The sequence below is a fragment of the Melanostigma gelatinosum genome (assembly GCF_949748355.1).
Source record: "Melanostigma gelatinosum genome assembly, chromosome: 9".
Taxonomy (NCBI): domain Eukaryota; kingdom Metazoa; phylum Chordata; class Actinopteri; order Perciformes; family Zoarcidae; genus Melanostigma; species Melanostigma gelatinosum.
This window is the reverse complement of record NC_136642.1, coordinates 12909239-12933561: the sequence shown is the minus strand read 5'-3', so window position 1 is coordinate 12933561 and position 24323 is coordinate 12909239. Positions and strand designations below refer to the sequence as shown.

Sequence of the window (24323 nt, the reverse complement as noted above, 5' to 3'; positions counted from 1 at the left end):
CAAGGTGAAATTTTAGACCGATTTGTTTAGAATAAAAATGTGCATTCTGTTGCAATTGTGAGGGAAGACGCTACAACAACATAATATGTATGTCACATTAAATCTGTGTTGTAATTTAAATATCTTACTCTTAATAGGTAGATTTCACATAGGCCTACCTAAAGTTAGCAGTTTTTTTGTATTATAAATGGATTTTTGCATTTTCTAATGTATTTATATTATTCTTTTTTGGATTTGAGTAATTAATACAATTTAAATTTCCCATCGTTTATTTGATTCTCATTTTTTCCGTCACTGTTCATATAAATTCGTCTGCATCTTTCTTTCTGCAGGGTCGACACGCAACAACAAATCCACTTTCTCGCCTCTTCAGTTAATGCTGAAGTCAGCAGACTCAGGCTAAACTCACATTTTTCACTCCTATCAAACACATCATGAAAATCAGATTTAAAAAACACGCCCCCTAATCCGCTCGTTCCCCAGCGCCCGAGCTTGATTGGTCTGCCCTGAATCAAGCACGTGTTTAACCAGGCATTAAATATGCAATTTGGCCTGAACGGCAGTCTCTCTCTGCGCTTTACCGGTGAAACCAGAGGCCCTGCATCATCTCGTGTTTCTGCAGCAGACTGATATTACGCTTCTTCGACATCATGGTTGATCAGTTTGTTGGGACCTGGACTCTGACTTCCAGCGAGAACTTTGATGAATACATGAAAGCGATCGGTAGGTATATTATGCACTTTGTTTAATTGTGGCATGAGGATGATGTGACGCGTTTAAAAGGCAAAGGTGGGAGACTCTGCAACATGTTAAAATAGCTTCCACGCAGATCACTTTCATTCATAGCGTCATTAGCACATGCACGAGACGTCTAACCGCATCTTGCTTAACCCTCCGTTGTACTGAAGGCGTGGGCTTCGCCACCCGGCAAATGGGCAACATGGCGAAGCCTAACCTGGTGATCAGCGTGGACGATGCTGGGCTCATTTCAATGAAGTCTGAAACCACGTTCAAGACCACCGAGATCAAATTCAAGCTGAGCGAAGAATTCGACGAGACTACAGCCGACGGTCGAACGACCAAGGTGGGTTCATCTTTTTGTGTCTGCCTCATTTGATTTTATGCACTCTTAAATTATCGCTTCTGACAGACGCACGTGATTTTTATTTATTTTTTTATTTTTTCAGACCATCATCACTCTTGAGAATGGCAAACTTGTGCAACAACAGACATGGGATGGAAAGAAAACTACACTGGAACGAGAGCTTCAAGATGGAAAAATGACAGCTGTGAGTAATTAATTGATTGAGCAACAATGTTTTTATGTAGTTTGGATGGTATTTTCATGTTTTCCTAATGTTAAGATGTTTGCATATTTAAAGAAAGAAGAAGCGTATCCTTTGTTTATAATGTAAGATTTCTAATATTGGAACATTGTCTCAACAGAAATGTGTCATGGATGACGTGGTTGCAGTGAGGACCTATGAGAAAGAAGCTTAATTAAGAACTTGTTTAGACTGGCCCAATGTTTAATTACGAGACTCCAAATGCACCAAGCTATTGCCAATAAAGTCTAAACTGTGACACTTCAATCTGTGGAAGAGTTGTGCATGATTAGATCAGCAAAATGTTGTGTTTTTAGTTTGTCCTCTTCAATGGACCACATGGTCTTTATGAGAGATTAATTGAGAGTACATATTTACTGGGGGGGACTGATGTCACGCTTTCCTGAAACTACTCTAATTGCCCTCTAGCTAATCAACTGAGGTCCTGAATTTACAATAACATTTCGTCTCAAATAAGACTGACTTTACTTTTCAAATGATACACGTGTGCTCATTTTTCTTAATGTAACTTGAGCCCCAATGCATGTTGGTATTTCATAGGAATGTTTGGGGTTTGTATTCCACATTCAGATACAATGGCCAGCTAACAAAAAAGAGGAAAAAACCCTTAAGTCCGTCTTATAATCTTTAAAGCTTTTAGACATGGGGTGGGGGCTTAACGGAGGCTTTTTGTTCAAACAATGAAAAGCGACCTCACGTCAGAGCAGTCCGCATGACAAGGATGTGGATGACTGGGAGGTGGGAAGGCCAAATCCCTGCTTGGGGTTGGAGTATAGTGACCTCTACTTTGAGCCAGGCCCCTCTTGTCTGGGCTGCACAGACATGGAGTTCAAGCAAGTGCACAATGTTAATTAGGGTTCTTTTGGGGCAGTAGGTTGAGGCCCAAATGCTCTAAAAGATTTCCAGGCTTTAGGAAACTTGTGACCCCGGGTTGTGCTCTGGGAACAATGAGCGCCAACTAATGAAAAGCGGATTTAGATCAAAGATGTCTTACACAAACATTGTTAAAGTGCATTTTGCACACGTCTTGGGAACACAATCTATGAATGTTTGGATTTATACAATAAGATTTTTATTTTTTACTCAACTGAAATGTTTTGCAGAAATTCACATGCTTGAGAGAATTAGCGGAAGATGTTAATTCCTCCCAAACTGGCTTAGTCTTTAGATTTCGCAATACCCTATTGTTAGGATTAAGCTTACTCTGTAGTGTGTGTGTGGAGTGAAGGCTTTAAGACGCATACCTCCTTTAAATGGGTTTACCCCTTTAAACAATCGCAGCATGAGTTGATTTTTATTTTGTAAGTTCTTGTTTGACTTGGCTGCTTTGTTAAAATGGCCCAGTGGCTATGCATTGAATAGATTTAAGGCAATGACACTGAATCTGTTTGTTAGACTTAATCATTTAATCTTACACATGAAAATAAGAAATTGCCTGAAGTGACTAACCTAAAGTGGTCTCAAACTGCTTTAGTCTAACATACACTCATGTGAAGCTGCAACCAGCCAATGTCTACATTAATGTACTATTTTAAGAACAAGACAAACGTTTTCCTGCATTACTTCATTTGAATTATTACATGTGAGCTTGAAGACAGCAACCTTCGTTTTACGGCTGCATCCATCTCGCAGAAAGGCTGACTCCTGGCGGTTGTGTCTTGTAATAGCAGCGACTGATTGGACAGTACCATTATATTCTAACTGGGGAAGGGGGTCCCTTTTTGACGTGAAATGGACAATACATGACAATAATTAAATCTGTAGGAATATTACACTTATTTTATATGAATATACTTCATAACAAAGACATTTATTGATCATAACGGGAACTTTCCAGTTGTCTTCGTCCAGATGCAATGACCGAAATGACGTCGTGCGTGACGCGACGCCATCATCAAACATGGCTGACGAGGAAAACACAAACATGGAAAAGAATAAACCTTTTGCAAACTCGGAAAAGCCACTCGTTGACGGGGTTACCAAAAGAATAGGCCACCAGAACAATGTCGAAGGCAAAAAAGACGCCGGTGAGAGCCGCTCCACTACGGAATACTGTGAGAAGCTGCAGGGGTGGATGTGGCAGTACTACACTGGATATGTGAACTGGCAGAGCTGGATGACGGCGTCAGCCATGTCCTACCCGTATTATTTACAGTCAGACAGTGGGACGACAACGCATGACATTCACTCCCAGAACTGGTATAACGGCCCCTTTGGGCTTCCGTTGTCGCCATATCAAGCTGCGGTCACCTCCCGGTCGGGTGAAGCCGCAGGCGGGGCTGCAGTGGTCGCTCAGCAGCCGCAGGAGAATGGAAATGCACAGAGACCAGGTAAAAGCTGCTGGCTGTGCGCTGACCGACAGCTCTCCAGGTTGTCAAAAATGTGATGTTGCAGACAACCAAAGATACAATGCTACACAGACTCCAGAGTCATCTTATTCTTAACATATAGTTGTATAATGTAGATGGAGGTCTGTGCCGTCACGTGTACAGGTGGGTTCCAACTTCCGGCCTGCATTTATTATGTAGGCTACAGGTTACAATATGCACCCTGGTGTGTAAACATATGAGTTACAGGTACATATATTTGTACCATAAACCATACCATTCAATGTGAGAATAAGCATACAAAATGATGCTTTGGATTTGATCACATTATTGACCTGGCAGCACATATGAGAATAGGAAGGTTTTGCAATGGCATGTTTAACAATTACACACAGGTGTCATTTTGGGGTGTTTGGCAATATAGTTTTACCTGCTTGGCTGCTTTTATTTTTTGCTCCTTTTCTCCTTCTCTCCAGGCCGAGAGTATAGCATTCCTTCCCCTCTCCAAAGACTCCTGGCTGAGATGGTGGATTTCTTCATACTGTTTTTCATCAAAGCAACCATAATCATCAGTATTATGCATCTGAGTGGAATCAAGTGAGTTCCCTTAATTTCCTTGGTGGTGGTCTGTAACTGTAATTGAATAAAAAAAACTCTCTTGATTGACACTTCACGGTGCTTTTCAGGGATGTTTCCAAGTTCGCCATGCATTTCATAGTGGAGGAAATAGATGAGGACACGTCAATGGAGGAGCTACAGAAAATGATGCTTGTTGCACTTGTGTACCGGATATTAGTGTGTATTTATGAGGTGAGCATCCATATAAAGGTTTCCCCACATATTAATGCAGGTAAGGTGGGACAACAAACAGTGGTCTCAACCTTAACTGTCAACTGTTTCTTTGTAAATTTTGGAAAGGCCCCCATTGCAGTTAAGTGACAGCTCCTACACCATTCTCCCTTCAGATCGTGTGCATATGGGGAGCAGGAGGAGCCACTCCAGGGAAGTTTCTCGTTGGACTCAGAGTCGTTACGTGTGACTCATCGGTTCTGGTTCAACCTAACAGGGTGCTTGTTGTGCCAGCAACTAACGTCTCTCTGTCTGCGTGAGTAGTTCATTTCCGGAAGTGTCTTTACGAACGTGACCCAGTATCTCTCTCCTGTGTGTATTGTAACCACGGTCTCTGTTCTCCCTTTTATAGATCAACTGTCCGGGCCTTGAACAAGAACTTTTCAATCGCCTTCTTTTTCCCGGCCTTCATCACCCTTCTGTTCTTCCAGCACAACAGGACTGTGTATGATATGGTAGCTGGTACAATTGTTGTCAAGCGCTCCAGGATCAGATGACGCAGACGAACCCAGATGAGAGTACTACTACAACAATACTGAGGAAGCACTGTGTGTGTCCGTGTGTGTTTTTTATTTTCTTTTTTTAAATGCCTGCAGAACTCAGACGTCAGCCTTTCGAGGTATCGTCCGAACACGGAGGAGCGTTGAGACGGTTGCAGACAGTTTGATACACATCAGTATGAACAATTTCAGTTCCCTACAACCTGGGTTGGGTTTGTTTCCGACACATACTGTATTTCTGCATGTATTCCTACATGCTACTTTCACAAACTGTTTCCGTGCCAAACTGATGCCTCCTTTGAAGACAGGAATGACGATGGTGTACGCCACCATTTCATTAACACAACATTTGCCTCTTTTTAAACACTAAACTTCCAGATTAAGGATAATCAGGGTTCCCACGGTACCTGGAAAACATGGAATTTATTTTTTCATTTTCCAGGTTTGGAAAAGTCATGGAAACTGAGCAAAAGTTAACACTTACATGGAAATTGAAACAGTTGTCCTGGAAAATTGTATTGGATGATGTGTAAAATAGTAATAAAATGAAACTATTGAGCACAGAATTAAGATGAGTTTATAAAAACCCTTTACATGTGAACAGCTTTTACTGTAGATAGAAATGGATGATCCCATGTTGTAGAGCAGGGATTCCCAAAGTGGGGTGCGCGAGCTGCCTCTAGGGGGTGCGCGAGAGGAAAAATGTAATGGTGGTCTAATTGTGCAGTCCTGTCTCCTAAAAATTACGTTCCCCCAAAACTAAAATGCATTCTCAATTACGTTTGACTAAAAACTTATTTTCTCCCTGATTACGTTTGTGTTCAGGGAGCATGCATTGATATTATGCGTTTCATGCATTGATATTATCAATAAGACATCTCTAAGCATTTACAATGTAGACTTGACTGGCACATCTTTTAAATCAAGTAAGTAGTCAGGTGTCCTAGGGGGTTGTGTGTGTGAGGGGAGGGTATAGATCATCACTTAATATGGTACCTGGAAAATCAGGAGGTATATGGAAATTGTTTTCAAGGCAAGCGTGGGAACCCTGATAATGTCCCGTATCACTAGCGTATTGAAGTTGCTGATCACGTATTCATAAGAGTATACCTTCAGTGTCTCTTTGTATTAAAATGTCTTAAGAATTGTACACTCAGACTTTTTAAATTTTGAGTTGTTGACCGTCATCGCTGCAGGAGTGATGCCTCGTGAACAGCTGTTTCAGATGCTGAAATGCAAATGTCTCAAAAGGAAATGTTAACCCGATCGCAACTGATCTTCCTTTTACTCGGACAGCATGTGTGTGACTTAAAAGTTAATATGTGACACATTTTATGTGATTAACTTCTTTTTTTTTTTGCATTTAAGAAGATTAAATGAAACCACCACTATTGCGCTGCATGTTTGAGGAGTCCGTCTTTTAGCGGTTTGTCTGCTATTTGATAATTCTTCCAATGTTTTTGATACGACTTAAGTGGCTTCATGTTTAACTTTGGCTGCATTGACTCATGTGATCGGTGCATATATCAGTTTATGTTAGGACTACGGTTTTTACTTTGTATGTCAACACTTTATTAGGAAAACAATTCTTATGCCTTAAAAAGTATGCTAGGCAGAGAGACACACGGGTGGATAAATGAAGACGCTTGATATGTGCAGAATCTTCCATACGCGGTGTGAAGGGTTGCTGAATAGTTCCATGAATGTCACTAAATCTCAATCATAAACTTTTGGGAGATTTTGGACTGACTTTTTGAGAAAAATGCTCAAAACACCAAAGAAGCAAATACATTTTTTGAAAGGTCTCCACCAGAGTTATTGTATAATTCATATAAAGGTGCATTGAAGCTGCTCTGGAAGCGTGTGGTGCCAACTGCTTAAGAGACTATATGATGGATCTTCATTTGCTTTACCACCAGTTATGTTTTCCACAGTAGGTTTGTCCAAAACTCTTACTTCCTCAGTAAAATCGTGAATATATTCCACTCCAATTTCTGTCTGATATTTATGTTTTTTTAGTTAAATAGTCAAAAATAACCTTGTGACCTTTTACAAAAAAAATCTTTGTGTGATCCTAAGTCATCACACAAAGTAAATTACAGTCAACCGGTTGCCCAGAAAACGAGTGATTCTATACTTCATTGAGGGACGGCCTGAATCAACGCAGACATTTCTCTTTTCTGGCACGTCACCTACACTGGGAGAGGACTGTCGAAGCTCCACCTGTTCAGTGTTGACGTGGTGATTGTGTTAGGCCCACTAAGTGGCAGCTTCAGCCGACAGCCACAGATGGTACTCCCAGATTACAGAGCGACCCCACACACACACACACACACACACACACACACACACACACACACGCTGCTGTCATGCACCATGCCATTACTGCAGGCGACGGAATAATAGAACTTGTATTGTAAAGGGCTTTACAGAGGAACAGAAGAGTGTGAGCAGACACGACCCAGCACCATTACTGCACTGATGAGTGAGGAGTTGATGCATGTTTATCATCTATTTTTGTGTCGACGTGATCTGGCTCGTGTCCAAAGGGAATGTGCAGGAAGAAGATTTGATAAAAGCTCAAGGGAACAATTATCACTACAATTTATGACAGACCTTTGTGTGAAACTACCTGATGTTGCAATAAACCTCACAATCCTTATAGTGAGTTAACAAACATCATTCAGTTATTATTAAAACACGATAATCATTGATTTAAATCACAGTAAGATCATCCTTGTGTGGCTCTAATGATGGCAGTGCTGACAAATGATTCCCTCTATTGCCATCGACTGTAAAAATGAATGTAAGGTCCATTAATCAAATGGCCTACACCCGAGACTAAGGAGGTGAACTCAGACATAAATGAGTGAGAAGAGGTGAGTGTATTCAACTCTAAAACACTCTTTAATTCCCCATATTCTGTCATATTCTCATATTTTCGTTGTCTGTTGTTTGAAGCCATGCTTGTGTTGAGGTGGAAAACTCCTCAGAGGAAAGCAAGGCCGCACGTCTCCCGCTGCTGCTATCTTTCGTCAGCAGTCTTAAAAATCAGCTGGATCCGGTTTATAATCAAAAAAAGTATGAATTACACTATCGATAGAAATATGTTTCATGAAGCAGAGATCAAATGAATTCCTCCACACAGTCCAGCCAAGCTAGTTAGCTGTCCAGAGGTCCCAAGTGATCTAATTATTCTTCTGTGAAACAATGTCCCTTGTTTGTCCGAAAGTTCCAAATGTCCAGTATCAGCTCAGTGATTGGCTGAAATCCAATAGTCTCCTCCTGGCTTCAGACACGATAGTCCGTCCCCCTCACTGACCACTTCCTGTTGACGGTGTCTCTGCATGCTCAGCTTATATCACCTCATATGATCATCTTCTGAAAAGCCTCACTCAAATCCCTCTCTGTCCCTTATGTCTCAAAACATTCAGTGACGATGCTTTCTAGTTTAACACATTCAATGATTATGCTTTTATCGTTTAACACTTCTATCAGTACATATATTGTAAACATATAATACACTCCATCAGTAAATATATTGACATTTAATATATTGTGACATTAATATCCACCACTAGGGGTGCCGTTAATCACACTGAGAATGCTTCTAAACTTCCTCACACTTGACAGCTCTAGTCCCTTGCTGTCACATGGCGTGCCATATGGCATTGAGTTGGTGAGGTGGCCAGAGTTCCTGGCTGCCACCCTTTCTGGCTCTTTTAACAAGGGAGTCATCTACAGGCAGCGTGAAGGGCCCACGGCTTTCTCTGACAGCCATGTGTCTGTGTGTGAACAGGGCCACGTAGGGCAGAGGGGTAAGGAAAACAGTCTGGGCTCAACTGGACCAGAATATTCTCTGTGAATGATACAGTATGCTGTCCTTAAAGTCATTGTTCATCATTATAAGTACTAAAATGGCAGCTGACACACAGACAGACACGCGTACACACAGCAGGCTCCAGGTTTTTATTGAAGTCGTGGAAAGGTGCTGTGACCTGTGAGCTGCACAGCGTTGTTGTTTCTTCCAGTGTGTCTGTGCCTGATGGTATTCCTCTCAAGTGGAGTCAGTAATTACAGGCTGTCTGGGTTCTGCCTGAGTGGAGAGGCATGTTGATGAAAAGGAGACCTGTTGACTGGGGAGGGATGCGAACGCCTGCTCCAACGCTAGAGATGTCACGGGGGACAAACACATGTAGAAATGCGCACATTTGTACACATTTTAAATTTGTGTTATGCTTATGCAGACTTTTCGGACTAAATGCCATTTACATGCATTGATAATGTTATTTGACAGTTTTTATTTATAAGTTACTGTACTAGAAGTATTGTGTAACAGGGTTGTGTGTTCTTTATTTTTGCTGAGGAAAGTATTCCGATTTTTGGAATCCAGATTTAGATTTTCTTTTAGTCTTCACTTGAGCGGCCGCCTGCAGGTTCAGTATAAGTCACTGAGACAATGCATTACTGTTGGGATGCACTGTTCTATGTTTGCCATATATTCTAATGTCAAATGGGATGAATGTTGTGAAAAGTGTTGTCCCATTCACATATTAGAGTTAGAAATAGGACACTATTAGGTTAATAGATGGGTCACACTGTTATGTTATTTTTAGATATTAGGGAGGAGTGTGTTGTAGTTCTAAATCAAGGGGAGGGTCCATTGAAAGGTTTAACAATGCTGGGGAGGGCCTCGCTTTAAAAAAAAAGTAAATCATTAAGTACAGATGCCCCCCTCAGCCTAATTACATTCATGCAGTCCCGAAGCCAATTTGTAGGCATCACATCTGCACTGTACTATTCGGGATGTACTCCCATTTACATTACCGATAAATTATGAATGAACTCAATTCTAGGAAAGTGAATAAATAAGATTGAGTGCGATACAAATACACTTTTTATCCAGAGTAGTATACGCTGCCTGTGCTGGAGTTCATTTTCCCCGGTATAAAAATAGATGTGAATATGAGGTGAGTACAAATTGAAGATGAGTGATGCAGAAGTAAAAAGAGAGACTGTGAGTGTGTGTGCATGATGAGGGAATAGCATTCATACCACTTTCTATGACATAACATTAGGTTTCTGGGTGTTTGTGTTTTTGAATCAGTAGATTTCTGCAGAAGAGGAGAAGAAGAGCTTGAGTTGTCAAGACAACCATTGAGGCTGCATTGGTTACTGCAGAGACATTCAGCTTTTTCTCTCCTCAAAAAAATGTTGCTTTTAAGGTATCTGATGTGCATTTGCTGCATTGGTATGTTTGAAGAGAGACTGAGGGGTAGACATTGGCCTCAAAGATGTTTTCCCTCTGGCATCATCTTGAAAGCTGGTTGGCAAATTCTTGACAGTCTTCCTCATGTCAAGAGAGACTGTGCCGTAGTTCCACTACTTCACAAATGATTTGGACTCAGGAGGTGCTGCATGCAATTGCCAGCTGCATTATTTACAATACAATCAACACAACACTCTCAAGACCTTTAAATAAGACTGGGAAACAGGCAGCAAAGGAATAAAAGCGATCCCAACATTTTGCCTGATGTAGCAATACATATATATATATATATATATTTTTTATCATCAATGCTTTAGTCATTCAGACTGTACTTTCCCACAAAGTCAAAATACAGTAGCCAATGTATTTTGGACTTTTAATTATACAAAAATGTATGATGGTATAGAATAGAAATTCTTGGGGGGAAAAGAAATCTAACTTGCAAGAGCGAGAAAACAGAGATAAAAACCAAAATGCAGTGACCGTTCTCCAGTTATATGAGGCTAGCTGGTGAAATAATCCAAAGTAAAGCCAATTTACCTGCTTTTTCCTGTAACCTGGAATTGGAAAAAAAAGTGTTTTGTTGTACAGATAAGTCAGTAATTAAATGTAAAAAAGTATCAGCAGATAAACTAGTCCTGGTAAACGCTAACTTGACTAGCTTAGCTTAGAGTAGTATTTCTTGTTGTAGACAGTGTTTTCGTGGTGCCTTTTAGATTGTCCAATCGAGAGTGCAGGATCTAAATCTTTTTTTTTTTTAATTGAATTTAATGTAAAGTCTGTGACAATGATTAATAATCAACCTAAATGGCATAAGATGAAGGTTTTACAACATATATAGCCCATTTGTCACACAGTTGGCTTTAAACTCCACACTCTGTTTTTCTCAACTTCACAGTTTCTTGTTGCTCTCCGCCTTTGTAATGCAAAGCCTACTGTTGGCAGGTACTGTTGGCCAGTCTGATATGATTATGTGGCTCTCTGGCAGTGCTTGTTTTTCATACATATGAATATAAATGAAATACAATTGAGGCAACAAGACATTTACTTTCCTTTAAATGTGATATTTTGAGATATATTATCTGTCTTCAAAATAACATACTGATGTTTACAGGTATATGGTGTTGTATACGAAGGCAATGTTTGTTTGAATATTGAAATAAGACACATAATACAAGCTGGGAGAACTAGTGTTGATGTTCTCTACTTAATTGTTATAAATGAGTAGGCTATATCGTTTATTTTTGGAAAAACTTAAAATCAGCTAAAACTTTTCACAGTTTTGTCACACCATTTGGTGTTTTTCTGATTGATATGGTTCATAGTTTGAACAAACTACTGAGTTCCTCCTCCACAAATCACTCCCACCCAATTCTTTAGTTGCCTAAACTATGTTCTGGGGATGTACGTATAAGCGACTTGCTATTTTCAGCTGAATGGAAAGAGTAATTTGGACTCAGGAAGAAATCTGTTTCGATCTGCCGAATTTGGCGTTCACCACATGCACAGTATGGCGCAACAGAGTTAAATAGCTCAGTTTAATAGTGTCCTACAGTAAAACCACTATCTACTGAGAAGCATGATGTTCTATTTGCTGTCTCGTGTCGCTGGATCAATATATTACCCTCAGTAACATCAATACCACATGTACCACTGTGAGAAAAATGTCTGTTTTTGGTTTATGTTTGTGAGATGTCTGTGGTATTATTAGCGTAATCATTTCTGATGTTACAGGTTGAACACTTCCTAAACTATGCGCTGCCTCAACTATGAATCACATTGCACTTGTTTTGAAAAAGGAAAACATTAAAAAAAACCTCATCTTCAAACTTGGCACTTCTGATGGTTAGTTAGTAGTTGGAAACAGATTACATCACAGCCCATTTTTCATAATGCTTGTGTAGATAACCATTTCCTGCATGACCTTATAATAACCTGAAAATACACAGGACACTATCTCTTTGTTATTATTTCGCACCGAGTGTACTGATCAAAACAATGAAGCTGAGTAGATGTCTCACATCTAGCATGCACCCAAACAGAGAGGTGAGGTCAGTATCACCTGCCTGTTGGATTTGCTGTCCCCCTTTGCTCTTTTCATTAACTGCTGAATTCACTGGCTTTCAATAGGCCCATTCAACGTGTCATGCTACACCACCATTGAGCTACAGCCACGTCGCCACCCATCTTTCTTAATGGGGACTGGAGAGACTGTGGAGCTGCCTTGTTGCCATGGCAGCAAGTGCTTTCACATTCTCCCCACATCGCGTGGAGTGTGCACGCCGTTCCCTCCAAACTGGAGCGCGCCACAGCAGAGGCAGGTCTGCTCTCAGACAGAACCGAGCCAGGTTTATTTACCTCCCGCTCTGATACCAGATGCCCTCCTAATCCAACCACCTACGCTCCACTTTCCCTTCCCTTCATTACTAATGGCTGGTATTTTCCCACTGGCCGCTGTCACATACTGAACTTTGCTGGAAAACTGTATAATATGTCTTCAGGCTTTGTTGTTATTACTGTGGGTATCAATGTCAATTATTTCTCAGGTAAACCTATACCTGGGGTGACTGGATTAGTGGGATTAACTGTGGCCCCAACATGGGGAATGCCCTCAATTGACCTATTGTTAAAAAGTTTGTTTTGACTCCTCCCCTAAAATGTGCACATAAATATACCGGTATCTTCAGACGGTAATTTCACTGGTGTAATAGTGCTTACGATTTAATTCGAAACCCGAATCAATTAACATCATGTTAATAAAAAACATGCATAAAATCAAGTTTTTTCAGACAGAGAAGAAAGCCAGAGTGAGAAAGAAAACAATCAGAAATTCGAGTTAGAATTGCAACAGGTAACGTTATATCGCCGATGAATTAAGCAGCGTTGCCGTCAGTTTAAGAAGTGAGCACGTCATCCACCAGCGTTTTAAATTATAAAGCCATCACCCAATACAAGAGCAAGTACATGCACCCGTTTTTTAATTGTTTGCATGCAAGCGCGTCTGTGTGTGTTCATGTAAGTGCGTGTGCATGCGCTTGCGAGTGTGTTTTTTGTGGCTTTCAGAGTTTCGCCGCAAGTTTGTGTACCTCTCCTCCTCCGAACCGTATATGTGCAGTCTTTTTGCTAATTGCTTTGAACGGATGTTCTTGAAACATGCTGATTAAGTTCATTAATGCAAACAGTGGCACACAACCAGCCTTCCATTTCCCACATGTGACTGAGTGCATCATACATGCGTCCCTGTGCTGTGCGCATGAGGATTAGTGTTGCATGTCTGGACATGTCTGCTGCTTTGGCGGAGGCTCACTCGGCTCCAGTGAGTTCATGGTGAACATGCAGAGCAGAATGTGGGTAATGATGCTTGGATAATTCTTTGCCGGACACTGAACAGTTTCAAGGTAATGTGATCTAGTCCGATTTGTGAGGAGCTTGCGGTTGAAAAAGTTCACCCCGGAACTTAGTGTGTTGCTTCGCAGTAAAGATCATGCAGTGTTTTCATCGTGCTTTCCGCTGAAGGCTACTGCTCATGAGTAAGAGAGAGCTTATAGACATCTATGTGTTTGAAGAATGAAGCAATGGACGCTTAAGCATGACAATGAATGTTGATTTGCTGAGATTGTGAGTAGTGCTGCTGCTGAAAATACTAACCCCCATTTATACTCTTCAGGATCATCAGCTTGCAGTGGTTTATGTTTGTAAGATGACAGAGATCTTATTATGGTTTTGGAGCACCCCCTCTCATTATGTGTGCACCATACTGAAGAATGTAACACTGAGTTGTGTGGGCTCAGAGTAAGAGTCTTGTCATGTTGGACCACAATAATCAGCATCCAATAATGTTCAGTGGTATCTGGAAAACTGTCAACAAAGATTAAATATGCCTGATCTTTGTTGGAGACTTTCCAGTAACGCTTAAGATTGCTCACGATAATTCTCCCCAATTCACAGTTGAATGTTTTTGGGCTGAGGGTGTACCGGTACAGTACGTACTGATGCGTGCATGTAGGTACAAGCGAACAAATTGTGAAGGAAGGGAATAAGGGGGACGTTCCCACCAAGTGTATTGTTAGGAACATGCTGGGGTAAGCTGTTACTTTTGTTATATTGTAGGCCTACTCATGGGGTACAGCATTGTACTTACAGGGGACTGAAGCGGCTTGAGGTGGTTCAGGTTCATGTGGATTGACTCTGCTGTTCATTGTTGGGAGTACAGTAATGATGAGGTTTCTCAGTAAACACAGCTCAACCACAAAATTGGGAGTGTCCATCTAACAGCCAAGGCAGGTGGAGAAGATGATCTATGTTATGCTCTGTGTTACTGTTATGATCAGAGGAGCACAGTGTGACAGTGAAAGGACACAAACACTACAGTCATTGAAAACGGTATTGAGAGTCTCTGTACAATATCAACAATAAAATAGGACACAATGAGCTGTGGGTCATTTCGTAACTTTCAAATTCAGTCACGCAGTGAACAGCTTTGCTTCTTGCAACTCCGGCTGAATTTGTGATTTTCTCTCAAAGCTTATTTCAGCTCACTTGGCTGACATTAGTTCTGACCTTCATTGTATAGTATGAGAATTTAAGGCAAGGAAACCACAATCTCTTGTTGACGCCCTCTGGGATTGTGTTTACGTTGACCTGGCAGCTTCTTTTAGTCACGGTTCTAAGACGAGGGTAGCCCTTTGGTGAGGAAGACATGCAGCATGTTATTTTTTCTCCGATTTAACAGCTGAGGAAACTCAAGTGGTTCAGTCTGTGTGTGTGTGTGTATGTGTGTGTGAGAGAGAAAGACATCGCAGCACTGGGCCAGGTGGGTTGCGGGATAAAGAAATTCTCCAAATTATACTTTGATGAGTTGGTTTGATTGTTTATAATTCAAGGGGTCATTTCTACATGTAATTTAGTCACTACTGCACATAATTCCCTTCAGCTATGCACAGTACACCTGATGCGCCCGTGAGAAAGTCAAGAGCCTATGGTGCAATACTATTCACTAGGCTTGTTGTTGTAGTAGCAGCATTGTGTGGCTTTTGCATTTTTTTTTTGTGTGTCCCCCAGTCTGCAGTCTAGGTGGAGGGGACACCCTGCGTGGCTCTTTCTGCTGTGTGCTGTACAGGATAAGGAGGAGGCCTTCGTGAGGCGAGGGCCCCAGTGCTGAGAGGCTGTGTGGGGGGGGGGGGGGGGGGGGGGGTAAGGTAGAGAGCTGGGGAGACCTGGGCAGGAGATGGCGGGTTACTCTGAGTCCCTTTGCAGCTGAACAGAGGTTGAGACTCTTACAGAGGTAGAGCAGCTCACATGGCAGATTAGGAAGAGATTTGTCTCTGCGGGGAAAATGCACATGAAAATGATGAAGAAGGAAGCAGTGCATTATAACAGCTTTGACGTGCTAACACACTGAACAATGTAATCCTCTTGCCGGCTTGTGTGCGTGCATATGTGTTCTGTCTCTGCATTTATATGCCAGTGTGAATATCCCACAGTTATTCACATTCATGCGGTGTGTCCGTCTGAGCAAACGCTTTCTGAATCTCCAGCTCTCTCTCTCTCTCTCTCTCCCTCCGTCTGTTCCCTCCCCCTCCTTCCCTCTCTGTGTGAGCGTAGACTGGGCGCTAAGCCAAGTGGAGTGTGTTTTTTGAATGAATACCTGATGCGGCTGATGAGGCTGGCTGGGGGAGGAGCTGTCAGTGGAGTACTGAGAGAGAGAGAAAGAGGAAAGAGGAGGGAGGGAGGCAGAGAGAGAGGGAGAGAGAGAAGCAGCCAAGCAGAGAGGGAGCTGGCGGTCTGGTGGCCTTGCATAACACACGTTGGAGCAGCCTTGAACGCAGGACTTGGTGTTAGCTTCAGCAGTGGGGAACTTCCTTTCCCGTCAGCTCGTTGCAGGCGCAGCGCAGCCTCCAAACCGGAGAGTCGCGAGAGGAAGGCATAGCTGGAGCAGCTACAGCACAGGCTCCAGGAGGGGAGAGCGGCACAAAGGAGAGATTCAGGAAGAGGACTCCTAGGAAACACGTCTCACACACACACACACACACACACGCACACACTGAGAGGCAGGAAGAATCATTGGACATGCTCTGCAAGCAGTGGCTGTGGAGAAACTGGTGAGCTATTCTTAGTACTCTAACCAGAGGAGGGGAGGAGGGATGGGGGGGGGGGTTGTCTTTTCCTCTTGATTTGTTGCATAGTAGTATTTTCTGCCCTACTACTACACTCATGCGCTCTAACTGTCATTGTAAAGCCCCCAGAGGCCGCACTCACAGCATTTGTCCAGAGTCACAGTTGTGGGATTCATCAGCATTGACCCTGTTTGGTTGTAGTTGTTGCCCGCTCTGCTCCTATGTTGTGTGAGATTGGTGTGTGTCGGGCAGTGATGCAGAACTCTGGAGTCATTGTGAAGACAAACAGCCTGAACCCACTGCCTGTTCTTACTGCCTGCTTTAGTCTGCCACACGGTTGGTCCGCCTCTTAAAGGCACATGCACCACTGTTGTCCAAAGAAGGGCAGTAAAATGGCTCTTTTGGGTTTTGGAAAAAGCCGTACACTGTATTGATCGGCTATGTGGTTAGAGCAGCTATGTTTGTATGGGGGTTGAGGGGAGGTCCTACTTATATGCAGCAAATCACACATACATGCACGCACATATTGTCTTCCTCAGTACCTCCCCCCCTCTGTTTCAAGCCAGAGCTCAGATTGATAATGATGTTTTTGTTTTCTATATATAGACATTTGCTGTACGGGGTATTCACTGTGTCTCTAAGAGTGGTCTGGCAGGTGAAACGGGATTTATAGCAGTATTGACAGCAGGTTCATCACGCCAGGGTCATTGCATGAGCTTATTGCATGAATCTTTAGCATCTTTTGCCACTGAATTGTTTTCTTGCCTTTCTGTTGCCTCCCTGCATCGTCCTGCTGCAGAGAGGTGCTATTGCTATGACACCGTGTGGATCAATGCGATGAGTAAATCGTGGGTCTGAGTGCGTGAGAGAAGAAGACTCGGCGGAAGGAGTCGAGGTGGGGGGACCGGAGGAGCTGACGACTGCTGCGTAAGAGGAGATTTTACTCTGCTGCTGGGAGGGGGGGGGGGGGGGGGGCTCTCACCTGGAGACAACAGAGAGGAGGCTGCATGAAAAAATCTCATCTGCTCTCCTGCCTGCATGGTGACGGCAGACAAACGCCGCTACACAGACAATGTTTCTCAGCTTTTTTTATGTGGGAGTATGGAAGAGGATCACATGCACGGCTGGCTCAATCACTCTGCCTGAGCTGGGAGTCAGTGTGATGAGCGTAACAGCGAGCGTCCTGTCCCCTCTCACTCTCTGTTGCCATCCCTCCATAGAGGGGACAGTCCTGGGCCAGGGGACCGACTCACCGAGCTCACCTTTGTTCTCCATAGTGTCACATAGGCCGTATGTTAGTTGGTGTCAATATTCTAATAATAGGCTGATGCTGGAAAATGTAGTGAGGCTTTTGGCTGCTGCGCTGTGTGTGCGTGTGTGTGTGTGTGTGTGTCACTATGTGCAGAGCGTGCTGTGTGCAGGTCATATGAGGAAAGGAAAGACACCGTCTTTCAGAGCGTCCCGTTGTATCTGGGTTTGTTGACAGCAACGGTGTGTATCGTTTGTGGCGTTTTGAAATCAGATAATGCTGGCTTTGTCTTCCAAATGCTGCTCTGATACTTGTGCTTCAGATGTGATGTCATTACAGTGTTGACACGGTGTTGCTGAGGTGGGGTTGTTGCCACTGAGTGATGCTGCACAGTGTAGCTCAGGCTGTAGCAGCGGCCGTGTTGCTGATCGGGAATCTCTCCGCGTGGCGGGGGCCATGGCGCTCTGATGCTGCATGCGCTGCTCAATGTGGGTCAGGAGAAGCAGCACTCTGTCTTCTCCCCATTCCCCATCCTCTCTCCCTCTTTATCGTTCCTAATCTTCTTTCTTCCCTCACCCCCCCCCCCCCCCCTCTTACTCCCTTTCCTTCCTTCTACACAGTTCTGTCATCTCACGTTGCCTTCCTCCCTCTCCTCCCCCTCACTCTCCTCTTTCCGTTTCTGTTTCTCTCCAGCTCTGCCGCTCTCCCCCTTTGTTACATCTGGTGGATCCACCAGGCTGTGTGTGGTTAGATGAATTACACGGAGCTTTTTGCTGCTTTTGGATGCAGTGACCTTGTCAAAGCCAGCATTAGAGGTAGCTGCATCTAACTAGAAACTGACCAAGGTTGCCTTGTGTGGGTGTGTGTGTGTGTGTGTGCGTGTTTTTCTTCCCCACTCTGTCTTTATGTAACATGTCTGTGGCTGCCTGCTGTAGTGAACCTCCTCTGTGATATGAAAATACAATTTAGCACTGTCAAATAGCCTCGCACCTCTGAATGTAGGAGTAGAAGAATAAATGAATGGATGGACGTGTGAGTTTGTGTCAAACACCGCATCTCTGTGGGGCCTCTGGCTAATGAACAACTCAGAGTGGTGTGCATTGACCCACAGATAAACCTGCAGGAAAGAACAGTCCAGCTCAAAAAACAACAACCGTGAAAGCATGAGCTCATGGCAAGCGAAATGCTGCATGTAATTGTTGAATGACTGTATGCACTGCACATTGTGTTTTCTTGTGTGTGCACGTTCAAGCTACGTGAGCATGCCTACATATGAAGCTACAGTTGAGTCTACTAGACCGTATGTTGGTAATGGCTAGCTGCTGTTGTGGCTTGTTGACACAGTTAGTTACCTTTCACAAACCCACCGTGTGTACGTCATGAGTTCCACTAACCTTCACATCTCTTGCTCAGAATAAAGAGCCTTTGTCAGTACTTATTACTCACCCGCCTCCCGTCTGTCTCTCACTGAACTAAACTCAAGGACCTTCTCATTCATTGTTTGTCGTCCACTTTGTATTCCCTTGAACTTTGAAACACCACTCAAACGGGCTAAAGCGGAAAGCCATTGTTCGAACATTTGTGAAGTACCCATTTACACTTCTTGCAGAATGTTCCACGATCAAATTTCAAGCCATGTTGTTTTCACTTCATTTTTGTCTGATGAGCCCAGTGACCCAGAGTTCCTGTCTGGAGGTGGATGTTACATTTACAGGAGCCCCACTGACTCAACACAAGACAAGGGAGTGTTGAAAACAAAGACCAAAACAGAAGTTGCTTTGAGGCTGTTACTCTGTGCCGTTATCCACTCTGCTCTGCTTTCTTACCCTAGAGCCTGGAGCAAAACAACAGCCAACAGCAACGTTAATACACATGAGCGTGTACACACACACCCAGACACACTAACAGGAAACTCCTGCTAGGTTATGGAAACATGAAAGAGCCTTTCCCCATGTTATGTAAATGATGACACACAACATCGTCCTGTACTTTCCTGTAAGCCATTTATTGTTACTCGTGGAAATGCTGGTTGAGTTTTCACAGATTGGTCCATTGTAGATCCTCGAGGGGCATCTTCAGAGGTTCATCGTATGTACAGAATGGCCTACATGTTGTGTTCAAGAGCATCAGACTCACACAAATCAGATGCAGTCATTTTACAAGGTGCCACCTTGTGGCAAAACAAAGAACAACACCTCCACAAACATGAAAGTGTTGACATTTCTAAGAGTCAAGCATTTCTTAGGAACAGTTTGTGAATATGGTTCAGTTTTATCTCGACAGCCAAAAAATCTGAAGCTGGCCTGAGGGACTTAACAATCTAAACAGCTTGAGATTTGGACTCAGTTTAATTTTGTGTCACCTGCTTATCTGATTTGAGCTTTTCTCTGCCATCAGATTCCTGCCGACATTGTGGAAGAGGTGGATCGGTCAGAGATGATTCCTCATGAAGTCTATGGAGCTCATTTTGTGAGCTGGAGTGACTCCATCTTCTCTGGCCTGAGACCTGGAGCCGTCTACCAGTGAACACAAAGAGAGCCAGAGCTACACAGCACACAGAGAGGCAGACGGCTTCACACAACCACTGAGTGGAGGAGGGAGACGAAGAAACACCCAGAACAACTTCAAATTAACAACTGGGAGTTTTAAAACCACTCTGGCACAATGAAATCCAACCAGGAGCGAAGTAATGGATGTCTGCCTCCTAAGAAGCGTGAGATGCTGTCTCTGGAGCACAGGCCAGTGGTGGTAGCCACAGCGACACCTCCAGCTGCAGTGGTTCCCGATCCGCACACAGAGAACCTAGCATGGCTGGCAAGTGTAGCCAGTGAACGCTGCAAATCCAGAGACGCAGAGAGCCCGAGATGTCCCATCTCCTCCACTTCCTCCTCTTCTCTCTCCACCTCTATCCACTCCTCGGCCACTCCTCTGTCGGCGGTGCCCCTGGCCTCTCTGCCTGCAGTTTACCCCACGGCCCTTCCCCAGCAGGCCGGCACTATCCAGTTTGCTCAGCTGGGACCCAACGTTCAGTTCATCAGCTCTGGGCCCTATGCCGGCTACATCTCCTCTCACATCATCTCCGCCAATGCTGGCTCTGCACATAACAGCTCGACCATAGCACAGCGTCCCCAGCTGGACGGTTACACCACTGCCCTCATCTCCCCCAACACCAAAGGGGAGCAGCACTTTCACATAGGCCTCTCGCCCACAGAACTGACTCCTGTGTCGCTTTCTAGCTCCCCCCAACTCACCAGCCAGTACATTCATCTGGACAGCAGAAACGCCCTCACTTCACCCACGGCCCACCTCCAGCTCCACCCTCACACAGCTGTCCTCCCTCAAACGCTAACCCTGGCTCCCTCCCAGCTGTTGGTACAGTATGCAGATGGTTCATTTGGGAAGAGACCAGAGGGGCATGCTAAGGGTCTGCTGAATGGGGAATTAGAGTTTGTCAAACAGATAAAAAATCCCAGTCATCAAATGAACCATCAGCAGGTCCAGAGCTATGAGGCCAGACATATCCTCCTGCCTGCCGACTACGGCCAAAACCCTTCAGGACTTCAGACCTCCTTGGTGCTGTTGGCCCAGCCCAACCATGGAGCCGACCGTGAAACTGGCTCAAATAAGATCTCCTTCGTCCAGACTGAGAAAGGAGGCATCTGTTTGGGGAAACCAGTGTCGAGATCGTCCTCCTTCACCTCCCTCTCTTCCTCAGATATGGTTAAGTCTGTTGCTCCTCATACAGTCATCCATACCACTCTACCCCACGAGGAGCTGCCAGCCAGTCTCTATTCCTCCACACAGCCACCCATAATTGGCTATATCACCAGTGCAAATCAGCATGCTGTCAGCTACCATGCGGCACTGCCTCAGCACCTGGTCATCCCCAGTGGCCAGTCCCTCCTCATTCCAGTCAGTGGCACCAATAACGGCACAGAAATCGAGGTTAGTCGTACTGTCTGTAACGCCCTGACTGCTACGACTACTCAAATATCCACCGCCATGCCGCACGCCTATCTGGCGACAGCCCTGTCCAAGTGTGAGGCGCTTGGGCCAGATGGACATCAACCACCGCGTGCTGTCGCTCAGGCACCGGCGATGCCTGTCCTGCCCCCGAACCCGGCTCCTGCAGTGGTGGCAGCTCCCTCCCCAACTCCTGCTCCTGCTCCCAGTCCCGCCCCTGTTTCCATCCAAGCCTCCCACTCCATCTCCTCTCCCTCTTCCCCTGTGGAGCTTCCTCCGTTCTTCATGCGAGGATCCATCATCCAGCTGGCCGATGGGGAGCTGAAGCGCGTGGAGGACCTGAAGACGGAGGACTTCATTCAGAGTGCTGAGATTAGCAGTGAGCTGAAGATTGATTCCAGCACGGTTGAGCGTATTGACGATGGACAGAGTCCTAATGCTGTGGTCATACAGTTTTCTGTGGGAGAGCTCAAAGCCCAGGTAAGTTACTCCACATTCATCATGCTTGTGTGCTACAGCTTTGGAGCAGTCTTGTAAAAAAAAAAAGTCTATAAAAAAGCCACTGTGGCAGATTGTAACACACACATAAATAAATAGTCACCAGAGTTCTGTATTTTATTCTAAATGTAATGGGTGTGATGAGAAAATATAAAAAGAGATCCACTGTGATGAGCACAATTGAGCTCCCCTTGTGCTCACTATGGTCATCAATTAAGCCCTCAGCTGCAAAATAAAAATCCATGTAATTCATCTCTGCAGAACTGAGAGAATTGAGAACAATCCTCTTCCTCATAATTATTTTCACATCATTATGTTGCACGCTACCGGTTGTTCCCCAGCAGTACCAACACTGCTCCCGCTTGTGTACCAGATGCCAAAACATAGATATATATATTTCATTGTGCAGACCTCGGCTTTTGAAAGGCAAAAGGCCATTACTTTAACAGACAGAAATGTTAAAGCCCCCATGTCTGTAAATGGTTGCAACGGTCTGACTTTTTCCGTCCCGATATAGATGTGATACCTGGGCTTTGGGTATCGGCTGATACCGAGTACTGATCCCATACCAGTTTCATTCATGTGCTGCATGCCTCACTGGGTGACTGGGACCGTTATTGTATGTGCAAGGCACCATCAGGTCTGACTTAAACATTGTTTCATAACTTTGTGAAACAAAATATAAACAATAGATACATCAATCTACATTCAATGAATTCTTCTTCTTTTTTCAGGGTCAGAGTTTATGACCCGCATATTTGATTTGGCATAGGTTTTAAGCCCCTATTCACGGCACCAGCGTGCCCTATACAACAGGAATTCCAGCACAAATGTAAACGTCTCTAACTGCAGCAACAAATTGGTCAAAAACAAGACAGTATTCAAACACAATTCCAGTATATAATCTAGCTGTTTGAGCCAGTATCGGCCTAACATCCGGTGCATATCTGTAAAGAGTAAAGGCTGCAGAGCTCGACTGATACTGGACTCTTAAGGCTGATATCAATATTGATATTTTAGAGTTAAATGGAAAAAACATGAATTTTTGATAAGGATCTCTTTCATTTGGTTATTAAAGACTTTTATTAAAGACAATTCCAGTCTTGTAGACAACATGTGGTTGGCATTTCTGTACGGCATCTGTATTTCTGTAAGCCTAAAACTAAATATGAAAATGTTTAGTCGCACTTGACAGATTTTTGGTCTCATGTGCCACCGAAATGGTCACAATCTGGAGCCATGCAACAGAATGATTTCCAAGATGCATAGTCCCATACAAATGTGCACATGGGGCATTCAACAGATGTGTTTCTTTTATAAATCCTTTCATAAAAATATTTCAGTCTGTATCCAGGTAAAAGCTATAACAGTGTCTGTTGTGCGTGTGCTCATCTCCAGGTGTGTGTGGAGGTGCTGGTGGAGTATCCCTTCTTTGTATTTGGCCAGGGCTGGTCATCCTGCTGCCCAGACAGGACCACCCAGCTGTTTGAGCTGTCCTGTGCTAAGCTGTGTGTGGGCGATGTATGCGTGTCGCTGACCCTCCGCGGCTTGAGGACCACTTCAGTAACAGACAGCCAGGCTTTGGGCACCAAGCTGAAGACGGCTCACTTCTCTGATTCTTGTCACAATGCGGAGGCCCCCGTAATAAATAGTGCCACTCCAAATGCTGCAGGCAGAAATAGTGGCCTCCTCATGAAGGCTTCCAGCGCAGACCGGCTGGAGAGGGAGCAGGTTACTGGACCAGTACAAGGACTCGAGCTACCGCCAGGATTGGAACGAGTTCCTGGACCAGGGGAGGAGATCTATGGAGCTGGACCAATGCTGGCAGTCTCTGGGACTGTAGAAGTGAGACGGGAATCAGTGAAAACTGACATGCCCGCTCTTACCAAAATACAATGCAGTGATCCAGAGAGACCCACGGTCCGCAAGAGACGCTGGTCAGCTCCAGAGCGTGACCAGACTGAACGAGCTGAGGAGGAGCCTCCTCTGACTCTGCCCAAACCGTCCTTCATCCCTCAGGAGGTTAAAATCAGCATCGAGGGCCACTCCAGTATTGGGCGTGAAAGATGCTTGAATAAGAGAATAGACTGTTGAGAGAACTTCAAGGAATTTTGATGACCCGTGGTTTGCTTTGTGTTTATTCCCTATCTACTACTGTAATATAGGCTGAGTTTACACAGTATTTACATGTTTTCTTTTCCTTCAC

The 24323-nt window shown here is 44.1% G+C and overlaps 3 protein-coding genes across 3 annotated transcripts; all 3 read left to right on the top strand.

Annotated features, from left to right (window-relative positions):
- Window positions 1-588: 588 nt before the first annotated feature.
- On the top strand, window positions 589-1522 carry fabp4b (fatty acid binding protein 4b). Its single transcript, XM_079274878.1, has 4 exons — window positions 589-723; window positions 909-1084; window positions 1188-1289; window positions 1447-1522. The coding sequence occupies exons 1-4, from the start codon at window positions 651-653 to the stop codon at window positions 1498-1500; spliced, it is 405 nt and encodes a 134-aa protein (XP_079131004.1). The 5' UTR covers window positions 589-650; the 3' UTR covers window positions 1501-1522.
- A 1685-nt stretch (window positions 1523-3207) lies between these two features.
- LOC306782300 (protein FAM8A1-like) lies at window positions 3208-6416 on the top strand. The gene is made up of 5 exons (XM_079275600.1): window positions 3208-3676; window positions 4150-4270; window positions 4360-4483; window positions 4639-4778; window positions 4875-6416. The coding sequence occupies exons 1-5, from the start codon at window positions 3247-3249 to the stop codon at window positions 5017-5019; spliced, it is 960 nt and encodes a 319-aa protein (XP_079131726.1). The 5' UTR covers window positions 3208-3246; the 3' UTR covers window positions 5020-6416.
- A 9835-nt stretch (window positions 6417-16251) lies between these two features.
- LOC306782199 (ataxin-1-like) lies at window positions 16252-24211 on the top strand (the record flags this gene model as incomplete). Its single annotated transcript, XM_079275443.1, has 3 exons — window positions 16252-16392; window positions 20054-22099; window positions 23516-24211. The coding sequence occupies exons 2-3, from the start codon at window positions 20321-20323 to the stop codon at window positions 24209-24211; spliced, it is 2475 nt and encodes an 824-aa protein (XP_079131569.1). The 5' UTR covers window positions 16252-16392; window positions 20054-20320.
- Between the last annotated feature and the right edge of the window lie 112 nt (window positions 24212-24323).

Bases quoted from the DNA above. Each gene is read 5' to 3' on its own strand.
- LOC306782300 (XM_079275600.1), top strand. From the start codon at position 3,247: ATGGCTGACGAGGAAAACACAAACATGGAAAAGAATAAACCTTTTGCA. The intron at 4,484-4,638 runs GTGAGCATCCAT...TTCTCCCTTCAG, and splicing joins TATTAGTGTGTATTTATGAG to ATCGTGTGCATATGGGGAGC. The intron at 4,779-4,874 runs GTGAGTAGTTCA...TCCCTTTTATAG, and splicing joins ACTAACGTCTCTCTGTCTGC to ATCAACTGTCCGGGCCTTGA.
- fabp4b (XM_079274878.1), top strand. From the start codon at position 651: ATGGTTGATCAGTTTGTTGGGACCTGGACTCTGACTTCCAGCGAGAAC. The intron at 724-908 runs GTAGGTATATTA...GTTGTACTGAAG, and splicing joins TGAATACATGAAAGCGATCG to GCGTGGGCTTCGCCACCCGG. The intron at 1,085-1,187 runs GTGGGTTCATCT...TTATTTTTTCAG, and splicing joins CCGACGGTCGAACGACCAAG to ACCATCATCACTCTTGAGAA.